Source organism: Garra rufa, chromosome 5, assembly GCF_049309525.1.
Source record: "Garra rufa chromosome 5, GarRuf1.0, whole genome shotgun sequence".
NCBI classification, from domain to species: Eukaryota; Metazoa; Chordata; class Actinopteri; order Cypriniformes; family Cyprinidae; genus Garra; species Garra rufa.
In genome coordinates this window covers 715,164-736,901 of record NC_133365.1, presented here as the reverse complement: position 1 = coordinate 736,901, position 21,738 = coordinate 715,164, and the positions used below count along the sequence as shown (strand labels likewise).

At 47.2% G+C, this 21,738-nt stretch overlaps 1 protein-coding gene across 1 annotated transcript in view; it reads left to right on the top strand.

The window, feature by feature from the left end:
- tmem132e (transmembrane protein 132E) overlaps positions 1-21,738 on the top strand; it is a 476,081-nt gene that overhangs the window by 421,684 nt on the left and 32,659 nt on the right. The window contains exon 5 of the mRNA XM_073839570.1: positions 21,207-21,350. Coding sequence (XP_073695671.1) covers positions 21,207-21,350 — 144 coding nt within the window. The remainder of the gene's footprint in view (positions 1-21,206; positions 21,351-21,738) is intronic.

Below are 21,738 nucleotides of genomic sequence, written 5' to 3'. Positions count from 1 at the left end.
AAATGAAAACACCTTTTTAAAATGTATCCAGATTAATGTAGTCGTAGCCTAAGTGTGTGAATCATTTTTGCAATTTGCATTTGAACAGAACTTTCCAATCTGATCTCATGACGAAAACGTACCTGTGGGAACTCTTTCACGAGATGCATAATACGCAGGCATTTCATTGCAGTTTCCAACAGAAATCTCCACTGAGTGGTTCTAAAAGAGTGTTTGTTTTTTCCCTGGAACAGATGAATGTACATATAGGTATGCTACTTTTTATGTGACATTGGTTTTGTACATATCATCTGCAGTTCTGTCGAAATGTCTGTTGAGTGGCGCTATAACTCTAATGCCCTGTGACGTTTTAAAATAACGTACTATCTGCACTACACCTAAACCTACCCGATAATACAAACAAAAGCAAATGTGACATGCCAAGCATGCCATTTTAGCTTGTTTTAGCTTGTTTTTCAATCTCTCATCTTTCAGTTGTTTCATTGTGAGTCATGTTTTTCATTGGATTTGTACCCAAGGGTTCCACATCCTAAGTCCAATTCTGTGCTGGCTGAGCTACTGAGCAAGCTTGTTACATTCGGTGTATTTTCGATCCCTGACAAATTATTACCCTCTCGTTGAAATCGCTACTTTATTTGCCTAACCCTAAACCTACCAATACCGGTGGGGGGTTGGGGGGGGGGGTTCAACACCGGAAAGTGAAACATATGGAGCTGTAATCATAACTGTGTACAAAACGATTATAAGTGCTTGCTGTTTTACTGCCTCTAGTGTTCAATTCTGTTGGAAACTGTGGTGATATGTACTTATTGGTACTTATTTTGCATTTTGCGAAAAAGTTCCTACGGATACGTTTTCATCATGAGATTAGGTAGAAACTTTTAGAATCTGAAATCAAATTGGATTTAGTTGGACTGATGGAAATTGGTCCATGTAAACATACTGATTATTACAAATTAAAAAGATGTATTCTGGGCAAATTCTGAACTTCAATTTTAATGTCTTTTTCAGTAGAAGCATGTTCAGAGGTGGTTTGGCCCCTACATACTGGATGAAACACTGTGACTTATGTATAACCTCAGCCGTTTTTCCCAACAGGCTCAGTCTGGCCACAATTAGCCCTCTTACCTCAGAAAGCCAGTCTCTCAACCTCTATTAACATAAACTGCTCTTTCAAACCTGGCCAGTGAGAGAGGCCTTTTACATGCATACAGGATCAGCTCCTCATGTTCTCTTGAAATAGCTCTGTTTTGGCATGTGAAGGCGGTCCTCGATAAGCACGCGGGGGACAGAGGATGTGTTGCCTACATGGGCTTCACTTCTGTTCCTGCTTCAGTAGTACATCATAAATAAAATATGACGCGGCCTTCCAGTCGGGGCTAGTATCATGAGCACGCACACACTTTCGGACAAGGGAATAGTCCTGCTATATGAAAGAGGGAAGATTCTGGACGTGAGGTCACGATGACCTTATGTTTTTTCCTCAGGCTCTAAACCTGAGGGATAGATTAAAACTTTAAAGTTAACTAGTGTCACAACCCCGTCTGTCATTGGTTTCTCCCATTGTCTTCCCCTGCCATTCTGTGTTCATTTGGTTTAGCCCTGTGTTTAGCCATTATCTGTTTCACCTGTCCTTGTAATCATTAGTCATCTGTGTCACCTGTGTTTGATAATTAGTTGCCCTTTATAAGTCTGTCTTTGAGTTTAGTCTTTTGTCGGTCTTTAACGTTATCTGGATGTGTGTGAAAGCCCTCTGTGTTCCTGCCTGTTCCTGCCTTGTTCATCTTGGAGAATTCTATTAAATTTACTGTTGATTGTTAATCTCGTCTATCGTCTCGTCTCGTCCTGCACACCCGCGTGACAGAAAGACCGACCCAAAAAAAAAAATTCACGGCGTCTTCCCCTGCGTTTATTTTCCGTTTTTTTTTTGTATCAGTGTTTAGTTAATTTTTTTTCCCCCCCGTCATGAATGATCCCGCCGTCCTCATCCTCCTCCTGAAGCAGGGGAACCGCTCTCTCGAGGACCACACCAGAGACTTTATATTCCTCGCCCCGTTCACGCACTACCCGGACAGTTGCCTATGCACGTTCTACCGCGTGGGACTTAATGATAACATCCAGAGGCAGCTGTCCGGGGAGGGTCCTCGAGAGAGCCTCGCCGACTACATCGAGTGGGTGCTGGTGTCCAGCAGAGCTTCGTTGACCGCGAAGGATGACACCAGCCCCACTCCAGACCCAGAACCCAGCCCAACATCACCCCGACAAGCGGAGTTGCAGCCCGAGCCCACCGACGATGGAGAGCCCGAGCCGAGAGCGACAGAGCCAGAGCCGGACCCATCGGACCAGGTGCGAGAGCCGACTGCTACATCCGCGACGGTGGAGTACGACGTGGAGCAAGAGAGGGCTACAGAGAGCCCTGCCCACTGCACCACCACTGGGGGTGAGAATGAGCAACACTCTGGGGACTTAATAGACTTTTCCACAGAACCACTGGCCTGCCTGAACTTCCCACCCACCCGCCCTCTTCTGCCTATGCCTGAGTCTCCGCTGGTCCCGTCCAGCCATCCTGAGTCTCCGCTGGTCCCGTCCAGCCATCCTGAATCTCCGCTGGTCCCGTCCAGCCGTCCTGAATCTCCGCTGGTTCCGTCCAGTCGTCCAGAGTCATCGCTGATTTCGCCCAGCCTTCCTGAATCTCCGCTATCACCTGTCAGTCCCCCTGCTCACCCTCAGTCATCCACCTGTGCAGTGGGCTCGCCGCGGGACTGCCAGCTTCCATCGGCGTCTCGGCTGGAGGATTCCTCAGCTCCGCCTCCAGCCTCCGAGTCCTGGACTCCGCCTCGGCCCTTCGACCCCGCGGTTCCACCACGGCTCTCGACGCCCTCCTCTCCACCGTCGCCCGTCGATCCACCAGCTCCACCGGGCTCCATCGTCTTTCCGGCTCCGCCCTGGTCAGTCGTCACCCCATCGGCTCCTCAGGACTCTGCTCCTCCGGCTGTGCCTCGTCGCGCCGTCCCACCGGCTCCTTGGGACTCCTCCTTCCTGCGGGCACAGCCTCCATCCTCTGTCGCTCCGGCTCCGCCGCGGATCTCCGGGACTCCGCCTCCGCCTCGGGCGCCAGAGCCTGCTCCACCTTGGCCCTCCGGATCCTCGGCGTCACCCCGGATCATCGGCTCTCCGTCTCCGCCTCGGGCTCCTCCGCCATCTGCTCCGCCTCTGTCGGTCGGCCCCATGGAGTCGGCACGCCTTCCTCCACCATGGCTCCTCCCTCCGTCGGCTCCACCGTGGGCCGTCATCATGGCTGTGGTCTGGGTCAGTTCCTCCTGCTTCAGGCCCCTCCTGTTTCCTCCCTGGCTCCTCCCACCTTCGTCGCCCCCCTGGACTCTGTTGACTTTGTTTGTTGTCCCCCTCCAGGGGTACCGTCCTCCGCCCAAGCCTCCTCCCTTATGTACTCTGTTCTTCCGCCCCTCTCGTTTTCTCCACGGCGCGAGGACGCGCCTTTCCGGAGGGGGGCGTGATGTCACAACCCCGTCTGTCATTGGTTTCTCCCATTGTCTTCCCCTGCCATTCTGTGTTCATTTGGTTTAGCCCTGTGTTTAGCCATTATCTGTTTCACCTGTCCTTGTAATCATTAGTCATCTGTGTCACCTGTGTTTGATAATTAGTTGCCCTTTATAAGTCTGTCTTTGAGTTTAGTCTTTTGTCGGTCTTTAACGTTATCTGGATGTGTGTGAAAGCCCTCTGTGTTCCTGCCTGTTCCTGCCTTGTTCATCTTGGAGAATTCTATTAAATTTACTGTTGATTGTTAATCTCGTCTATCGTCTCGTCTCGTCCTGCACACCCGCGTGACAACTAGAGCCTTTTAAAGTAATATTGACACTGTTTTGCTTTCTTAATCCGGTAAAGTCTGACAAATTATAGTCTGAAAAATCTATTTATTTTTTAGACTGTATATTGAACGTTTAGACCTGTGTGTGAATATACAATATATAAAAATCTTTCTTATGTTTATGTATATCTCTCTATATCTCTTTATATATCAGGCTTTCATGGTATTTCTTTTTTTTTTTTTTATAAAGTAACCATTTTACTATTTTATAACCATTTCATATCCAGCTTTCCATTGATGTATGGTTTGTTAGGATATGACAATATGTGACCCTGGACCACAAAACCAGTCATAAGTGTAAATTTGTCGAAATTGAGATTTTTATGTCATCTGAAAGCTGAGTAAATAAGCTTTCCATTGATATATTGTTTGTTAAAATAGGACAATGTTTGTCTGAGATACAACTATTTGAAAACCTGGAATCTGAGGGTGCAAAAAATCTAAATATTGAGAAAATCGACTTAAAAGTTGTCCAAATTAAGTTCTTAGAAATGCATATTACTAATCAAAAATCAAGTTTTTATATATTTATGGTAGAAAATGTACAAAATATCTTAATGGAACATTATCTTTACTTAATATGCTAATGATTTTTGGCATAAAAGAAAAGTCGATAATTTTGACCCATACAATGTATTTTTGGCTATTGCCACAAATATACCCTTGCTACTTAAGACTGGTTTTGTGGTCCAGGGTCACATATTTGGACGAGATACAACTACTTGAAAATCGTATTACTAATCAAAATTTAAGTTTTGATATATTTACGGTAGGAAATTTACAAAATATCTTCATGGAACATGATCTTTACTTAATATCCTAATGATTTTTGGCATAATAGAAAGCCCATACAATGTATTTTTGGCTATTGCTACAAATATACCCATGCTACTTAAGACTTAAGGTTTTGTGGTCCAGGGTCACATATATGATACATATGACTTCAGGCTTAAATTTACTTTAAACAGACCTGTTCTACAATATATTTTATTTCTGACTGAAATAATTTAGTCCTGCCTTACACTGAAGCTTAAAAAAAAACTGTTTCAATCAGAAATATCAGTCAAAATATCCATGTCACTTTACAGAATTCAAATGGCTTCCGAATGCCATTTCATGTTGACTGTAAAATAGCCATATTTTATATCAACCCAATTGACCACAACAACATACATCCTTGTTTGAATCCATAAAGCATTTGCTGCTATATACCAAGCTGGTTATTCGTAGTACAGTACACACAACTGTAAATTGCTTCGAAAAATCTCAAGGTAAGGGCAATCTGTCACCTCAGCAGTGTCTTATATCAAATAGCCTGTATTTTTGGTATCTTTTCCGTATGTGATAAGAGGCTCAGGTTTACCCTGCTCCGGCTGTGTGTGAAGTGTTTAATGGCTTGCAAAAGCTCCCTTGCTGTTATTTACAGCTAAAGCTGTCTATATCCATCTGAGCTGGCGGTTTCACCCATCGCATGAGACCATTCGGCTTGCGCTGTCTGTCACTGTAAATACTGCCCTCCATGAGAATGATATTCCCATTTTCATTCTCAACCACAAGCTCGCACACTGCTGTCACTTTAAAATGATTCAGAATGAAGGGCAGTTTCGACCCGTCTCTTGTATGTTGTATTACTATAATACTAAAAAATGTAGCAAAAACATGTTATTACCACAGTATTAGCATGAGAACAATGTAAACATATCAGAATAACAGCATTTACCATGGTCAAAAAGAATACCATGGTATTTGGGGTATATGTGTTATGGTTACACCATAGCATTTTATGAATCACAGTACAAAGTCCATGGTATTATCATCTGATAAGTCACCATGGTACCACCGCAGTACTGTTTTTTTTTTGCAAGGGATGAGAGACTTAAATCTTGATGTCATGTGGACTTTTCCATGCTTAGTTATTGTTTGCCGAAAATAAACCTGGATTTGAATCAGCTTCCTTTGCTGAGAGTCCCTGTGTGTCCGTGACCATCTGTTTAGGTTTTTGCTTGGAGTGGAGGAAATGACAGCAGTAGGCAACACCAGCACAATAGGCTTTTTCCAAACATGAATCGTATAAATTAAATAAATTCAATGTTTGGATGTTGTTGACCTTTAAAGTTTACCTTGCATAAAAATGAGACGTCAGGCAAAGAATTGAGTCGGTCGGCTGCGGGATGAAAAGCCTTTGCAGAGGCCTGTAATGAATTTATTTCTTGGTGCAAGTACCCAAGACTCCCATTTGAACAAGGCAGGCAGGCCAGTAATGCACTTTGAATAAAAATTATGATTATGCAGTTTCAGCTAAGGCTATCAGAGTAATTCTGAGCTAATAACTCATTTGTTCAGTGGGGAGATATTAAAGAGAACCTAATTCAGATGTTATTTGCAAGTCCAACATTTACGACCCTTTTCATCTGGTGACTTCTCTCATGCTAAAAAAATGTGAATAAAAAGGCAAAGTATTGTATATACTTTTTAATAAAATGAAAAAGACTACAGCAGAATGTGTAATCCTATAGTGCCATTCCACTGTGGATGTTATTTCTAACAAAAAATACGGCAATTAAAAATAATTTTCAATTATGGAAATTAAGCTGAAATAAAGCATAAATAATAGATAGCGAGATATATTTAGTGTGCAGTGATTTTTATTGGGGGGTAGTTGAGAATGAATTGGGGAAAGTCACATCGCGATATGATTGGACATGACTGGTTATGTTCGGCTGTGATTGGTTAATGCGATAAATCTCGCCTCTTGTGTTTGTGTGCATTCCACGAATCAGTCTGAATAAACTATACAATGTTGTTAATGGGAAGACTAATTTTAAAAAGTATGTAAACAACTCACACACTTAAATATATCTACTTTGTTACAGTATGTCAAAATAAGAAAACATGCTCTGTAAAATTTCTTGGTGAAATTTCAACAAATCTCTGTGTCTGTGAGCAATATTTACGGAGCTTTGATGACCTGAAAAATTCAAAAATAGTTAAAAGTTAACTATTAAAAAGAATAGCTGGATATAAGTTCACAAATAAAATATATTGTTTAAATAGTTACTGCCTTGAGTTATTAATTTGGAATAAATGCAAAATGTTTTAAAACTAACTTAATGAGATATTGAATAGATAGTAGAATATTGATTACATTAGCTGTGTTTTCATTACTCGTCAAATTGCACAAATTGAAATAATGGAAACACGTCAATTTTGCAAAAACTCCTATATATCACAAAAAAGTTTTTATGCTCACATGAGGTGTTTTTTCAGGCAATTCAAAAAGGTAAAATGTCACATGATCATTCTTCAATGTACTATAACCTCAAAAAACAACACATGTGGCTGTTTACATAAGCATTGACTATACAATGCTTGAATAAGGTGTTTGCTTTGCCATTAAAGCTTGGATAACCTCTTATTGATATTGCACAAGTCTGTGTAGCTGATCGCGGCCACTCAAGTCAATGCTTGTGTTTATACCAGGCACGCCACGCGTCGTTTCAGTTTCAGCAGCATCCCAGAAATGGCTTTCTGCGTTGCTTCTGTAAAGATAGATGCCTACATCTCCTATGATTAAAATGAATGGCTAGAGTGTTGGCTGCAACAAACGTAAACCTATCAACATCCATCACCATGCCTTATCACAAGAGGAAAAAAATATGTTTAAGTTGCATAACATTGGTTAACGGAAACAACGTCTTTTCGCAACAGTTTTTTATCGACATTTATAAAACATTAAAACACAAATCTGTAATGGAAACACACCTATTGTTAATATATAAAATAGATTTTTCTTGTTTTCTTGTAGTGTAAGTATTTTATTTAACCAATAAAATGTGACTGGGACACAAATTGCATTTGATTAAAAAAAAAAAAACTTTGCCGCACCATTTTAGAACACCACCACACACCTTATATATAGACTAATCTGCTCTATATAAGTACTTTAATAGTATGCAATGCTGTAAGTACTTGTATATAAAAGTAAAAGTAGAATTAGGGTGAATCAATACATTATGAAGAATTTACTGCTATGAATAATATGTAATCATGTAATCCATAAAAAGTAACTGTAATCTGATTATCACCATTTGAAAATGTAATATAATCTAATCACAAATACCCTTTCTTTTATTAAATCTGATTGCATAATCCAGATGTAATCTGTTACTACCTGGCACTGACTATAAATACTTACTATACTCATATCCCCAACTCTCATTGAGAATGAATGACTTCAGATGCTTTATTTGCAGCTCATTGCTGTCAGTGTGAACCTTTACGTGCATTTTTTTTTCTTGTTTTTTTTTTGTCTTTTTTTGTCCAAACCAGTAGTGACAAGGACAACCTCAATAAGATATTTAGGCATTGCTTGATTTCCATTTCTTTTGCATCACACTGGGTTGTCTTACCTATAGTGGAATCTCGTTGATCCAAAATTACTTTTTTATGTGTAGGACAAGTGGGGATGCTAGATCCCATCCCAGCGTCTCAGGCCATAGACACCAAAACACCCTGAAATCACAAGTTCTAGCTTTACCAACATAGTTAAATAGTTCAGTGTTTCCTAGAACTACAGCTTTTAATATGTGGTTAGAAGAATAGTTGAATTGTCGGCGCAGATAGGCGTGTGGTTAGCGCGCCGACATATAGCGCTGGTGCGCTCCGGGCGTCCCGGGTTCGAGTCCCGACTCGAGGACCTTTCCCGATCCCTCCCCTAATCTCTCTCCCACTTCGCTTCCTGTCCTATCTGATCTTTCCTATCATAATAAAGGCAAAAAGGCCAAAAAATAAATCTTTAAAAAAAAAAGAAGAATAGTTGAATAGTTGAGTAAAATAAGAAGGCCAACATGCAGTACAATTTATGAAAATCTGAACATGATTCTTAGGCATTTGATAAACAGAAATGGCACAATGAGTCCCTGAACAAAGGGGTGGTCAATATCAAAAGTCTCAGTGAGCCCACCAGCTGCTTTAAGCTGCTTTAAGTACAGTGCATCACATTCTCATGGACTGAACCATATTTGCCAGTTTTCACTGTGAGACGTTACCCCAAAAATGATGCACCAGGTTTGGACTTTAAAGCAGTTTAGTCTAGCAAAGCCCAAAAGAAAATACGTTTTTCCAAATGAAGAGTCAAGTCATTTTATGTGGAATACATTACTTTCAACCCTGACAACCTGAAAGGGCACTCTAGAAATAAAAACGTTCAAGTGATGTTGATTGAAAACCAGTTCAAATAAGGCTTTGGCTTTCTCATTCATACATGCATGCTTTTATTTCTACTGTTTTAAATGCCTGTTTAAAAGCAAAGGGGCTCGATGGAAAGTTTCTCCTCAAATATGTTGTTTTGATTGAAGCATGAGGGAGAGAGAGTAGAGAGAGAGCTGCATAATCTTTGCTTTATTCCTGTGGGCCACAAGGGAAATAATTTACAGTTAGTTGTGCAACATCCCTGCAGCAATTCTATCCAAAATAATGAATTGATTTTTCTTGGAAAGCAATTGTGAAGCCAATGTGCTCTTTAATTGGCTTCAGCTTTTGAGATGTAATTGAAAGCATAGATTTATTTGCATGTGTCATCTAACAGGAAAACTTTTAAATTGGTAAGCTCAGGATAGACTATTTTAAAAGTTAATCCATTAATGTGGAGTACTATAACTGCTATAGCCCGAGAGGATTTATACAAAGTGAATGAGAACCTCAATCCCATCTGAGTTCGTCACAAATGACTGTTTTGAACATGTACGTCTGTTTCTTCAAGACTCATATATTTTACAGCATGTATTCTTCTTCTTCTTCTGATTATGGTTCACTTCAGCTAAGCATATATTGCAGAAAAAAAAATATTTTATATGATTTTTCTAAATGATAATATTACTTTTCTCTTCTGAAAATGCTAAAAATGCTCTTGCCATTTATTTGAATTAAGTTTTAGTGATTCAGCTCATTAATTCTCATGAATGTCCTTGACAAAAGCACACAAAAGCACAATGAATTAAAAAAGATATAGATCATAACACTGTTACGGTGCTTTCACCTGTCTATATATTGATTCATGTTCACTTCTTTTCATGTTTTTATAAAACGAATACGTCTCATTGCACAAACATGTTTTATGACACCTAATTCTGTACATATTAATACAAGCTTATCATGAAACCGGATTAAGCTCAATTGGGTTACTGCAATAAGATTACACTTTGAAATCAGAATACAACCACATTTCAATTTCAGTATAAAGTGTGGCCGGGCGGAGAACAGCACGACAGGACAAAAGACTTTGGTGAGCCCCGGAGGGTGAGTTTATTAAATAAAAAGGTGAGAGTGTACGGGTGAGTATGCAGTCGGCGTCGTGGGTGCTCGGTGTGGGTGCTCTTCTCCTTCAAAGGTGCTCCTCGTGAACCGTGGTCAGTGAGGGACGAGTGCAGGAAGTGCGGTCGTCCCAGGGGAAGTGGATCCAAGCAGCGGGAAGCCAATCGTCACGGCGAATCTGTGAGGTAAGCAATAGAGAGAGCATGTAAGTGCCGAGCTTCAATGGAGATCGTTCTCACTTGTCTGTCCTGAGCAGTCTGTTTATAAAGGGTGGTTTCCGGTGACGATTGGCTCGGTGCTGATGGATCCCAGGTGTCGGTCGTGTGTTGCCAGGGCGACGCTGATCACAGCTCGGGACTCCCGCCACACTCCCCCCCCCAAGCGACGTCCTGGTCCTGGAGGCTGAGACAGAAAGAGGGGAGACAGGGGGTGGGTGGGGAGTGACCCCTGACAGACCTGAAAATGCTGCCCAGGACCGAGAGAGCCCGTCGGCGTTGTTGTTGCTGGAGCCAGGGCGATGGCGCACATCGAAGTGGAAGTCCTGGAGTGAGAGGAACCACCTCGTAACCCGGGCGTTCGTGTCCTTGGCCCGGGCCATCCACTGCAGAGGGGCGTGATCTGTAAGGAGAGTAAAGTGACGACCCAACAGATAATACCTCAACTCCAGGACTGCCCACTTGATGGCGAGAGCTTCCTTCTCGACAGCTGCGTAGTTTCTCTCGGCCTTGGACAGCTTCCGGCTGATGTAGACGACCGGATGCTCCTCTCCCTCCTGGATCTGGGAGAGCACGGCCCCCAGTCCCGTGTCTGAAGCATCGGTCTGGAGCAGGAAGGGACAGTTGAAGTCCGGGGCGCGCAGAACGGGTTCGGTGGTTAGGGCCCGCTTGATGCGCTCAAAGGCCCTTTCGGCATCCTCGCTCCAGTGAACCCGTTCTGGCAGTCCCTTCCTGGTCAGGTCCGTCAGAGGGGCCGCTATAGAGGAAAACTGGGGGATGAAGCACCGATAGTATCCCGCCAACCCCAAGAAGGCACGTACCTGGGTCTTGCTGAGGGGTCTCGGAGCGTCCAAGATTGCCTTCACCTTGTTTTCCTGGGGCTTAATGAGTCCTCTTCCTACGGTGAAACCCAGGTACCGTGCCTCGTTCATCGCTAGGTGGCACTTGCGGGGGTTGGCGGTTAGGCCCGCCCGACGTAGCTCGGACAGCACCCTGCGGAGTCGCTCTAAATGGTCCTCCCATGCCTCCGAGTGGATCACCACGTCGTCCAAGTAGGCCGCTGCGTAGGTTTGGTGGGGACGGAGGATAACATCCATCAAGCGTTGAAATGTCGCTGGGGCTCCGTGCAGGCCGAAGGGAAGGGTCCGGTACTGCCAGTGCCCGGAGGGGGTTGAGAAGGCGGTCTTGAGCCTGGCTTCCGGCGAGAGGGGGACTTGCCAATACCCCTTCGTGAGGTCCAGCGTGGTGACGTACCGGGCCCTTCCCAGACGTTCCAACAGCTCGTCCACTCGGGGCATGGGGTAGCTGTCGAAGTCCGAGATCTCATTTAGGCGCCGGTAGTCATTGCAGAACCGCAGGGTGCCGTCCGGTTTTGGGACCAGGACTATCGGGCTGGACCATGGGCTCCGTGATGGTTCGATGACCCCCAGTTTCAGCATCTTTTGGATCTCCTCCTCTATAGCGTGCCGGCGGGACTCAGGGACTCTGTAGGGCCGTTGCCGGACGATGACGCCGGGAGGAGTGCGGATGTCGTGCTGGAGGACATTAGTCTGGCCGGGGGTGTCGGAGAAGACATCCTGGAACTGACCGACCAGGTGCCGCAGCTCCGCCTTCTGGGCGGCGGAGAGGTTGGGGTTGGTGTCGACAACCGCGGGCTCTTGGATGGTGAGAGCGGCCACCTGGTCCTGGTCCCCGACCCATTTCTTCAGCAGATTAATATGGTAAAGCTGGACCGGTTGTCTGCGGCCGGGCCGCCTTACCCTATAGTTGACTGGGCCGACTCGTTCTTCCACAGTGTAGGGGCCCTGCCACTGGGCCAGGAACTTGCAGGCGGTATTGGGGACCAGGACCATCACTCTATCCCCTGGCTGGAATTCCCGCGGTTGAGCCGCCCGGTTGTAAAGGCGTTGCTGGGCTTGCTGGGATTTCACCAGGTGCTCCCGGACTAACGGCATGACCCGGTCGATCTTTTCCCGCATGTCCCGGACGTGTTCCACGACGGTCCGGTAGGCTGCCGGCTGCTGCTCCCAGGCCTCTCGGGCCACGTCGAGAAGGCCTCTTGGTTGCCGCCCGAAGAGGAGCTCGAACGGGGTAAAACCGGTGGATGCCTGGGGGACCTCTCGGATGCCGAACAGTACGTAAGGGAGGAGGAGGTCCCAGTCCTTCCTGTCCTCGGCCGTTACTCTCCGCAGCATCTGCTTGAGCGTCTGATTAAACCTCTCGACGAGCCCGTCGGTCTGAGGGTGGTAGACTGAGGTTCTTATTTGTCTCACTTTCAGCAGCCGGCAGAGGTCAGCCATTAGCCGGGACATGAATGGGGTTCCCTGGTCGGTCAGGATCTCCGTTGGCAGGCCCACCCGGCTGAAGAGCAGGAACAGCTCCCGAGCGATGGTTTTGGCGGTGGCCTTCCTAAGGGGGACTGCTTCAGGGTACCGGGTGGCGTAGTCCAGAATCACCAGGATGTGCTCGTGGCCCCGGCCAGACTTCGGCAACGGCCCTATGAGGTCCATCCCGATCCGCTCAAAGGGCACCCCGATGATGGGTAACGGAATGAGTGGGCTGGGGGGAGGTTTCCGGGGCGACGTCCGTTGACAACTGGGACATGCCTGGCAGAACCTCTTCACCTCGGCTTCTAGGCCGGGCCAGTGGAACCTGTCGCGGATGCGCTGAATCGTGTTCTGGGCCCCGAGGTGGCCCGCCATGGGGTGCGCATGGGCTAACTCGATCACTGTTTCTGTTTTCCCTTTTGGCACGACCAGAAGATGTTTGACCTCCCCCCGCCGCTCGGCGACACAGTACAGCAGACCGTTCCGGACGATGAAGTGTGGGAGAGGGTGAGGAGCCGGTAGTACCTCCTGGTCCTCAAGGAGGCGTACCTGTCGCCAGCAGTGTTTCAAGCGGTCGTCCTCCTTTTGGGCCTTCCCGAAATTTCCTCCTCCGGTGACCTGCTGAAACACATCGTGGAAGAGGTTAGTATTTCTGGGGGCGGACTCACCGTCTCTCCCACTGTCCGACGTCATCAGGGTGGCGTGGCTCTCCGACCCCCGCCACTGTTGACGGCGTGGGCGCCGACGCTGGCGAGCAGGCTGTGTGGCAGTGGCGAGAGCGGCTTCCAACCCCGGCCAGTCCCGTCCAAGCAGCAGGGGCACGGGGAGATCCTTCAGGATTCCAACCTCCAGGGTCCAGGTGTCTCCGCCTTTATGAAAGGTAAGTATATTAGTGGGTACCTGTCGTGTGTCGCCATGGACACAAGTGAGGGGCATCATTGACTTGGAGTGTGGCCGGGGGGCGAACGTAGTGGGTCTCGCGAGCGAAACGGCGCTGCCGGAGTCCAGCAGAGCCTGGTATTGGCGGCCATGGATCTTCACCGGGGTCGTGGGAGCCCCTCTGGGGGCTCTCTGGTGCAGCACACAGCCTGCCATCCAAGCCTTGATGGGTGGTGAGGCGGGTTCGGTGGGCATCGGCTCGTCGCGGGGGCTGGAGGGTCTGTGTACTGGCCGCGGGGTGCCCTCTGGCGGTCGTCGCTCCTGGTTCACCCTCCGGGGGAAAGGCGGCACTCTCTCCCCAGCGTCCCGGTAGGTAGCGTCCGCCAGTTCCACAGCCTCAATCAGATCCGCGATGGTTTTGGGTCCCCTCATCCCGGCCGCCTGCCTCATCGAGCGGGGGAGCGCTCTCAGCATGCGGTCGACTACTACCCTTTCCACAACTTGAAAAGGGGACGGCGAATTTTCTAAGAGCCAATGTTCGGCCAACCGCATCAGACCGGCCGCTTGAGTACGCACTGGCAACCGTGCTTTAAATTCCCAATCATGAAACCGCTGCGCAGCGGCGGTCGCTGAGAGTCCCAGACGACCTAAAATTTCTCTTTTTAACTCATTATAATTATTTTGTGAGGACGCCGGTAAAGAAAAATATGCCCGTTGGGCTTCACCTGACAGCAACGGTGCCAGTGCAGTAGCCCAACTACCTCTCGCCCAACCTTCTGTGTGAGCTACGGTCTCAAACATTTTGAGATAGGCCTCAATATCATCATCTGCGGTTAACTTGGGTAATAGTCGAGCCGCAGTGACGCGTGGGTCGGGAAGAGGGACGTTCTGAGCCGCTGGAAGGCGCATTTCTGACAGATATCCTTGGATTTGGCCATGTTGTTCAGTCAGCAGCTCAAAACATTGTTGTTGGCGGACGCTAACCTCCGTCAGCTGTTTTACCAATTCCTCCATGCCGCTGGGGAGGCGCTCGCCTGAAAAAAAGAAACCGGAAGTTAGTGGTGTAGCAAGATGGCGACGTAAACAAAGGGCTGTCTTCCTCGCGGCTGTTCTCGCCCGTGATCTTGCCCGCATTCTCCACCACCTTGTGGCCGGGCGGAGAACAGCACGACAGGACAAAAGACTTTGGTGAGCCCCGGAGGGTGAGTTTATTAAATAAAAAGGTGAGAGTGTACGGGTGAGTATGCAGTCGGCGTCGTGGGTGCTCGGTGTGGGTGCTCTTCTCCTTCAAAGGTGCTCCTCGTGAACCGTGGTCAGTGAGGGACGAGTGCAGGAAGTGCGGTCGTCCCAGGGGAAGTGGATCCAAGCAGCGGGAAGCCAATCGTCACGGCGAATCTGTGAGGTAAGCAATAGAGAGAGCATGTAAGTGCCGAGCTTCAATGGAGATCGTTCTCACTTGTCTGTCCTGAGCAGTCTGTTTATAAAGGGTGGTTTCCGGTGACGATTGGCTCGGTGCTGATGGATCCCAGGTGTCGGTCGTGTGTTGCCAGGGCGACGCTGATCACAGCTCGGGACTCCCGCCACAAAAGCAAATGATCTACGGAAGTTAATAAATAAACTACGTATTGCTATGTTTTTTTAGGTTTATATGAAATGCATCTCAACCCTATTTGCACTCTTCCCAGCATGCACTTAGGCATAAATAATGAATATGGTTGCATTGTTTGACTGTTTGTCAGTTTTATCTACATTGTTATTGTTGATGATGGTGTCACTAGTAGTAACTTGAGTTATCTTGTGATGCCAGGATGAATTTGTTCATTTTCTCAAATAATCACTGTTGGTTCTAACCATTGGTGTGATTCATGTACCAAGCGTTGGCATCTGTTTGTGGCAGTTGAAGCTAATTTATGGATATTTTTTGTTTTGAGAGTTTTTATGTGATGAATGTTCATGTCATGAAAAGGTTTTCAAGCTATTTTGTTTAGAGTGGGCGACTACATTTAGACGTGTTACTTTGTAATTGTCACGCCAGGCCAGCAGAGGGAGCCCTTACCCCCACTGACTGTTGCTGCTCCCTCTGCTGCCTCTATGGTTACTTCCTGTTTATCAGACATAAAAGCCAGCTCATCACACACACACATCGCGAAGTATTGTTTTGCTCCAGCGGACTCTACCAAGCGTTTTCCATTGCTCTCAGGTTTCCTAGTCTCCTTGTTGTTCCCTAGCCATAGCTCTGTTTTTTGTTTTCCCAGTCTTAGTCTTAGTTTTCTAGTTTCTTGTTTTCATTTCATTGTTTCATTTGGACTGCCCACCTGGATTTTGACCCACGCTTGTTTATTGGATTACGCTATTGGATTGTCTTCGCTGTTCATGTTTGCTGGTGTTTTCGACCCTGTCTGTCTGACTACGATCTGCTTAATAAAGCCTTGCATTTGGATCCTCACTCTTGGTCGTCCCGTGTGTGACAGAATACTTCGCCACACCCGGATCCAGCGGCTTTACTCACCACCAGCATCACAACATGGACCCAGTCGACCAACTTCTGCTCCTCAGACAAGGAGATCTCCCCATCAAGGAATATGTTCAACGTTTCAGTGAGTTGTTGCATAAAGTATCATTTTTTGATGAGGTATACTTTAAGGACTTATTCCGTATGGGGCTGAATGAACCAACAAGATCAATGTTGCCTGGGGGGAAATCCTTATGCTCACTGAAGGATTATATGAACTATGCACTGTCGTTATGCGGCTCTCCATGTACTGTGGGTATTCTAGTAGAGCCCCAGCACAAGATGTCTGCTAGCTTCAAGCCACAGCACAAGATGTCTGCTAGCTTCGAGCCACAGCACAAGATGTCTGCTAGCTTCGAGCCACAGCACAAGATGTCTGCTAGCTTCGAGCCACAGCACAGGACGTCTGCTAGCTTCGAGCCACAGCACAAGATGTCTACTAGCCCAGAGCCAAAGCACAAGATGTCTGCTAGTTCAAAGCCTGTTCATAAGATGTCTGCCTTTCAGGAGCCCCTTCACAAGATGGCTACCTTCCCTAAACCTGTTCACAAAATGGCCGCCTTTCCCGAATCAGCTTTCGGAATGACCATCCTTCCTGAGTCCGCATTCAAGATGGTCACCCGATTGGACCCAGCTCACAAGAAATCTACCACGTCTGACTTCTCTCACAAGATCGCTGCCACCCCAAGGCCCGATCACAAGATGGCCGCCATCCCCAAGCCTGTTCACAAGATGGCTGCCACCCCCAAGCCAGTTCACAAGATGGCCGCCGTCCCAAAGCCTGCTTCCAAGATGGCTGTCCTTCCCGAGTCAGCTCATAAGATGGCCGCCTTTCCTGAGACTGCACCCAAGATGGCCGCCCTTCCTGATCCTGTTCGCAAAATGGCCGCTCTTCCAGACCCTGCTCACAAGATGGCCGCCGTTCCAAAGCACGTTCATAAGATGGCTTCCGTTCCTGAGTTCCCGGTCAGAATGGCCACCACGCCAGAGCCTGCTGCAAAGATGGCCGCCACACCAGTGCCTGCTGCTAAGATGGCCGCCACGCCTGAGCCTGCTGCAAAGATGGCCGCCACGCCAGAGCCTGCTGCAAAGATGGCCGCCACGCCAGAGCCTGCTGCAAAGATGGCCGCCACGCCAGAGCCTGCTGCAAAGATGGCCGCCACGCCAGAGCCTGCACCCAAGATGACCGCCACGCCCGTGCTGGCACACAAAATGGCCGCCATACCTGAGGCTGTTATTAACAGGGTGGCTACAGCGTCAGACTCTCACCCTTCCAGGACGTATCAGAGACTAATGTCTAGCTTGGAGGACCCACCACTGCTGTCAGCTCGTTCGGCTGGTCCCTTACTGTCAGCCGAGCCAACGTCTGCTCACCCCACATCAGCCAAGCCAGCGTCTGCTAGCGCCACGTCAACCAAGCCAGCGTCTGCTCACGCCACGTCAACCAAGCCATCGCCTGTGAACGTCATATCTGCTTCTCTCGAACCTGCACCAGCTGCCGTTCCTACCAAGTCAAGTCAAGTTACAGCTGCTGTCCCTGCCGAGTCAAGTCACGTCACAGTCACTGTCCCTGCCAGGACAAGTCAAGATACAGCTGCTGTTCCTGTCAGGCCAAGTCAAGCAGCTGTTCCCTCCGAGCCAAGCCAAGCCACAGCTGTCCCTCTCACGCCAAATCAAGTCACTGCTGCTCTTGTCATGACGAGTCAGGTCATAGCTACTTCACTGCCAAGTCACATCTCCCCTGAGCATCCAGAGCCTTCACTCCCAAGCCATGCAGAGCCAACGCTCCCAAGCCATGCAGAGCCAACGCCCCCAAGCCACGCAGAGCCAACGCTCCCAAGCCATGCAGAGCCAACGCTGCCAAGCCATGCAGAACCAACGCTCCCAAGTCACACAGAGCCAACGCTCCCAAGCCCCACGCCCAATGACCCGGAGGGCATTCCTCTGCCAACTGTGTTACCTGTTATGGCTATCGCCATTTTGAGTGTGTGGGCTGCACACTGCGCCCCAGTTGCCTCTTCGGCCCATGAGTCTGCCCACAAGTTTGTTCTGGAGACCTCATCTACAGGCATGTCCGCTGCGCCTATACCTCTTTCGGAGGTGGCGTACATAGCGGAACTTCACGCTCTGCCCGCTCCGCCAAGGCTTCACGCTCTGCCCGCTCCGCCAAGGCTTCACGCCCTGCCCGCTCCGCCAAGGCTTCACGCTCTGCCCGCTCCGCCAAGGCTTCACGCTCTGCCCGCTCCGCCAAGGCTTCACGCTCTGCCCGCTCCGCCAAGGCTTCACGCTCTGCCCGCTCCGCCAAGGCTTCACGCTCTGCCCGCATCGCCTGTGCTCCCTGCTCTGCCAGCACCGCCAGTGCTCCCTGCTCTGCCAGCACCGCCAGGGTTCCCTGCTATATCTGCTCCGCCAGGACTCCTTGCTCTACCTGCTCCGCCAAGGTTCCTTGCTCTGCCTGTTCCGCCAGGACTCCTTGCTCTGTCTGCTCCGCCAAGGTCCCTTGCTCTGTCTGCCCCGCCAAGACTCCCTGCTCTGCCTGCACCGCCTAGGTTCCCTGTCATCTCTGTCTTGGCGTCTGGGGCCGTTCCAGAAGTCTCTGTCTGCCCAGGAACTGCCACGAAAGTCGTTCCTGAAGTTCTCGTCTGCCTGGTCACGGCTATGGAGGCCACGTTCTCCCATGAACTCTCTACTTCTCTCCTTGCTCTGTCTGCCTCCTCTATCTCTGTTCTCCCCAGGTCCCAGTCCATAATGCGGCCTCCTGTTCCGCCCTGGAGGGCTTCTACGCCTCCTGTTCCGCCCTGGAGGGCCCCTGCGCCTCCTGTTCTGCCCTGGAGGGCTCCTGCGCCTCCTGTTCCGCCCTGGAGGGCTCCTGCGCCTCCTGATTCGCCCTGGAGGGCTCCTGTGCTTCCTGCTCCGCCCTGGAGGGCTCCTGCGCCTTCTGCTCCGCCCTGGAGGGTTCCTGCGCCTCCTGCTCCGCCCTGGAGGGCTCCTGCGCCTCCTGCTCTGCCCTGGAGGGCCGCTCCGCCTCCTGCTCCGCCCTGGAGGGCTCCTAAGACTCTTGCTCCACCTCAAAGGACTGCTCTGCCTCCAGCCCTGCCCTGGAGGGCTCCTGAATCTCCTGCCCTGCTCTGGAGGGCCTTTGCCCAACCTGTTCTGCCTCAGTCTCCTGGCCCCCCCACCGCTCCCCTGGACTGTTTCCTCCTGTTGTTTTTTGGAGCGTCTGGAAGCCGCTCCTTGGGGGGGGGCTATGTCACGCCAGGCCAGCAGAGGGAGCCCTTACCCCCACTGACTGTTGCTGCTCCCTCTGCTGCCTCTATGGTTACTTCCTGTTTATCAGACATAAAAGCCAGCTCATCACACACACACATCGCGAAGTATTGTTTTGCTCCAGCGGACTCTACCAAGCGTTTTCCATTGCTCTCAGGTTTCCTAGTCTCCTTGTTGTTCCCTAGCCATAGCTCTGTTTTTTGTTTTCCCAGTCTTAGTCTTAGTTTTCTAGTTTCTTGTTTTCATTTCATTGTTTCATTTGGACTGCCCACCTGGATTTTGACCCACGCTTGTTTATTGGATTACGCTATTGGATTGTCTTCGCTGTTCATGTTTGCTGGTGTTTTCGACCCTGTCTGTCTGACTACGATCTGCTTAATAAAGCCTTGCATTTGGATCCTCACTCTTGGTCGTCCCGTGTGTGACAGTAATGTGTTACCCCCAAACACTGGTAATAATTATATTCTAAATAAATGAAAATGATAAAAAATACATTTGAAAAAATTACCTTTTTTGAATGCATAAAAATACTTAAAATATACACTGCAGCTCAAAAGTTTGGGTATGTTTTTTAAAGACATTTGTTATGCTCATCAAGGCAGCCTTTATTTGATCAAAAATACAGAAAAAAGCTGTAATATTGTGAAATATTATTTCAATTTAAAATAACTGTTTTCTATGTGAATTTATTTCAAAATGTAATTTATTCCTGTGATACAAAGCTAAATTTGCAGGATCATTAGTCCAGTCTTCAGTGTCACACGATCCTTCAGAAATCATTCTAAAATGCTGATTTATTATTAATGTTGAAAACTGTTTTTCTGGACCCTTTGATACTTTTTTTCAGGATCCTTTGATCAATAAAAGGTTAAAAAGGACAGCATTTATTTAAAATAGAAAGGTTTTCTAGAAATATACACTACTGTTCAAAAGTTTGAGGTCAGTACATTTTTATTCTTTCTTTTTTTTTTTAAGAAATTAATAAATAATTTTATTCACCAAGGATGTGTTAAATTAATAAAAAGTAAGAGCATAGATTTACATTGTTAGAAAAGTTTTATATTATGTTTTATATTATGTTTTTAATTTTTGCTTGAAGAATCCTGAAAAAAGAATCAGGTTCCAAAAAATATTTGGCAGCACAACTGTTTCCAACATTAATATTTCTAATAATAAATCAGCATATTAGAAAGATTTCTGAAGGATCATGTGACACTTAAGACTGGAGTAACAGCTGAGGAAAATTCAGATTTGCATCACAGAAATAAATTATATTTTAAAGTATATTAAAATTGAGAAGAAAAAAAAAAACATTATTTTATATTGTAATAACATTTTGCATTATTAATGTTTTTGTTCCGAAATTTTTTGATCAAATTACTGATCCTAAACTTTTGAGCGGCAGTTTTCAAACTCTTCTGTTTACAGTGGGCGACTGCATTTAGACATTTATTCTATTGTATTTTTATAGCAAAATCATGCAATGTAATTATCAACACATTTTGAAGAAGCGGCTTTGGAAAATCCGAAGGGACTCATTCCAGGGATGTGAACACTTCTAATTTCGGGTGTCTCAATGAGTTGTAAAACCAGTCAAGCAGAGTTTATATTGCTCTGACATTTTTTCAGAGAGAGGGAAGCTCATGGCTTTTGACTTTAATATAGAAACAGTTTTTACACTTTATTAAGCAGTCTCGCACTTACTCCAGGGCTTTCCTTAACATTCAGATCTTTGGAATGATGAACTTCTACTAACCTCCTGACTCATGCTCTCTCTATTTCTCTGTCTCCCTTTCTTCCATATCTAGGACACTGAGATTATCAACACGGCCGTTCTTACTGGCCGAACTGTGGCCATCCCTGTCAAGGTGGTTTCCATTGAGCTTAACGGAGCAGTCACTGATGTGTCATCCTTTGTGCAGTGCAAGTCATTCAATGAGGACATCGTCAAGGTACGTCACTCTCACGTCGAGAGGCTTAGTGATCTAGGACTTCCTCTACTATTCTCATATCCCATCACGGTCAACTTAAGAGACCATAAAATGACCATCAAAACCTCATTAAAGCAGAGTTTATATATGCTCCTGTGGCCACTGCTTTCGTGATCCCCTCGAGGGATCGATGCCTTTTCAGTCTCAGACAGTACATCAGAAGTGCTCAGTGCAGTGCGGAACAGCATTTCCCACTGAACAGCAGCAGAGGCCACACACTTGACTTGTGTTTAATGCCTCTTAAATGAAGAGTCTCCTAGAAAGCAGTGCACCAAAGCTCTTTTTATTAACTAAAATGACACCTCTTGAGGATTAGATGCAAGCAGAGTAGGACATTTCGGTTTAAAGA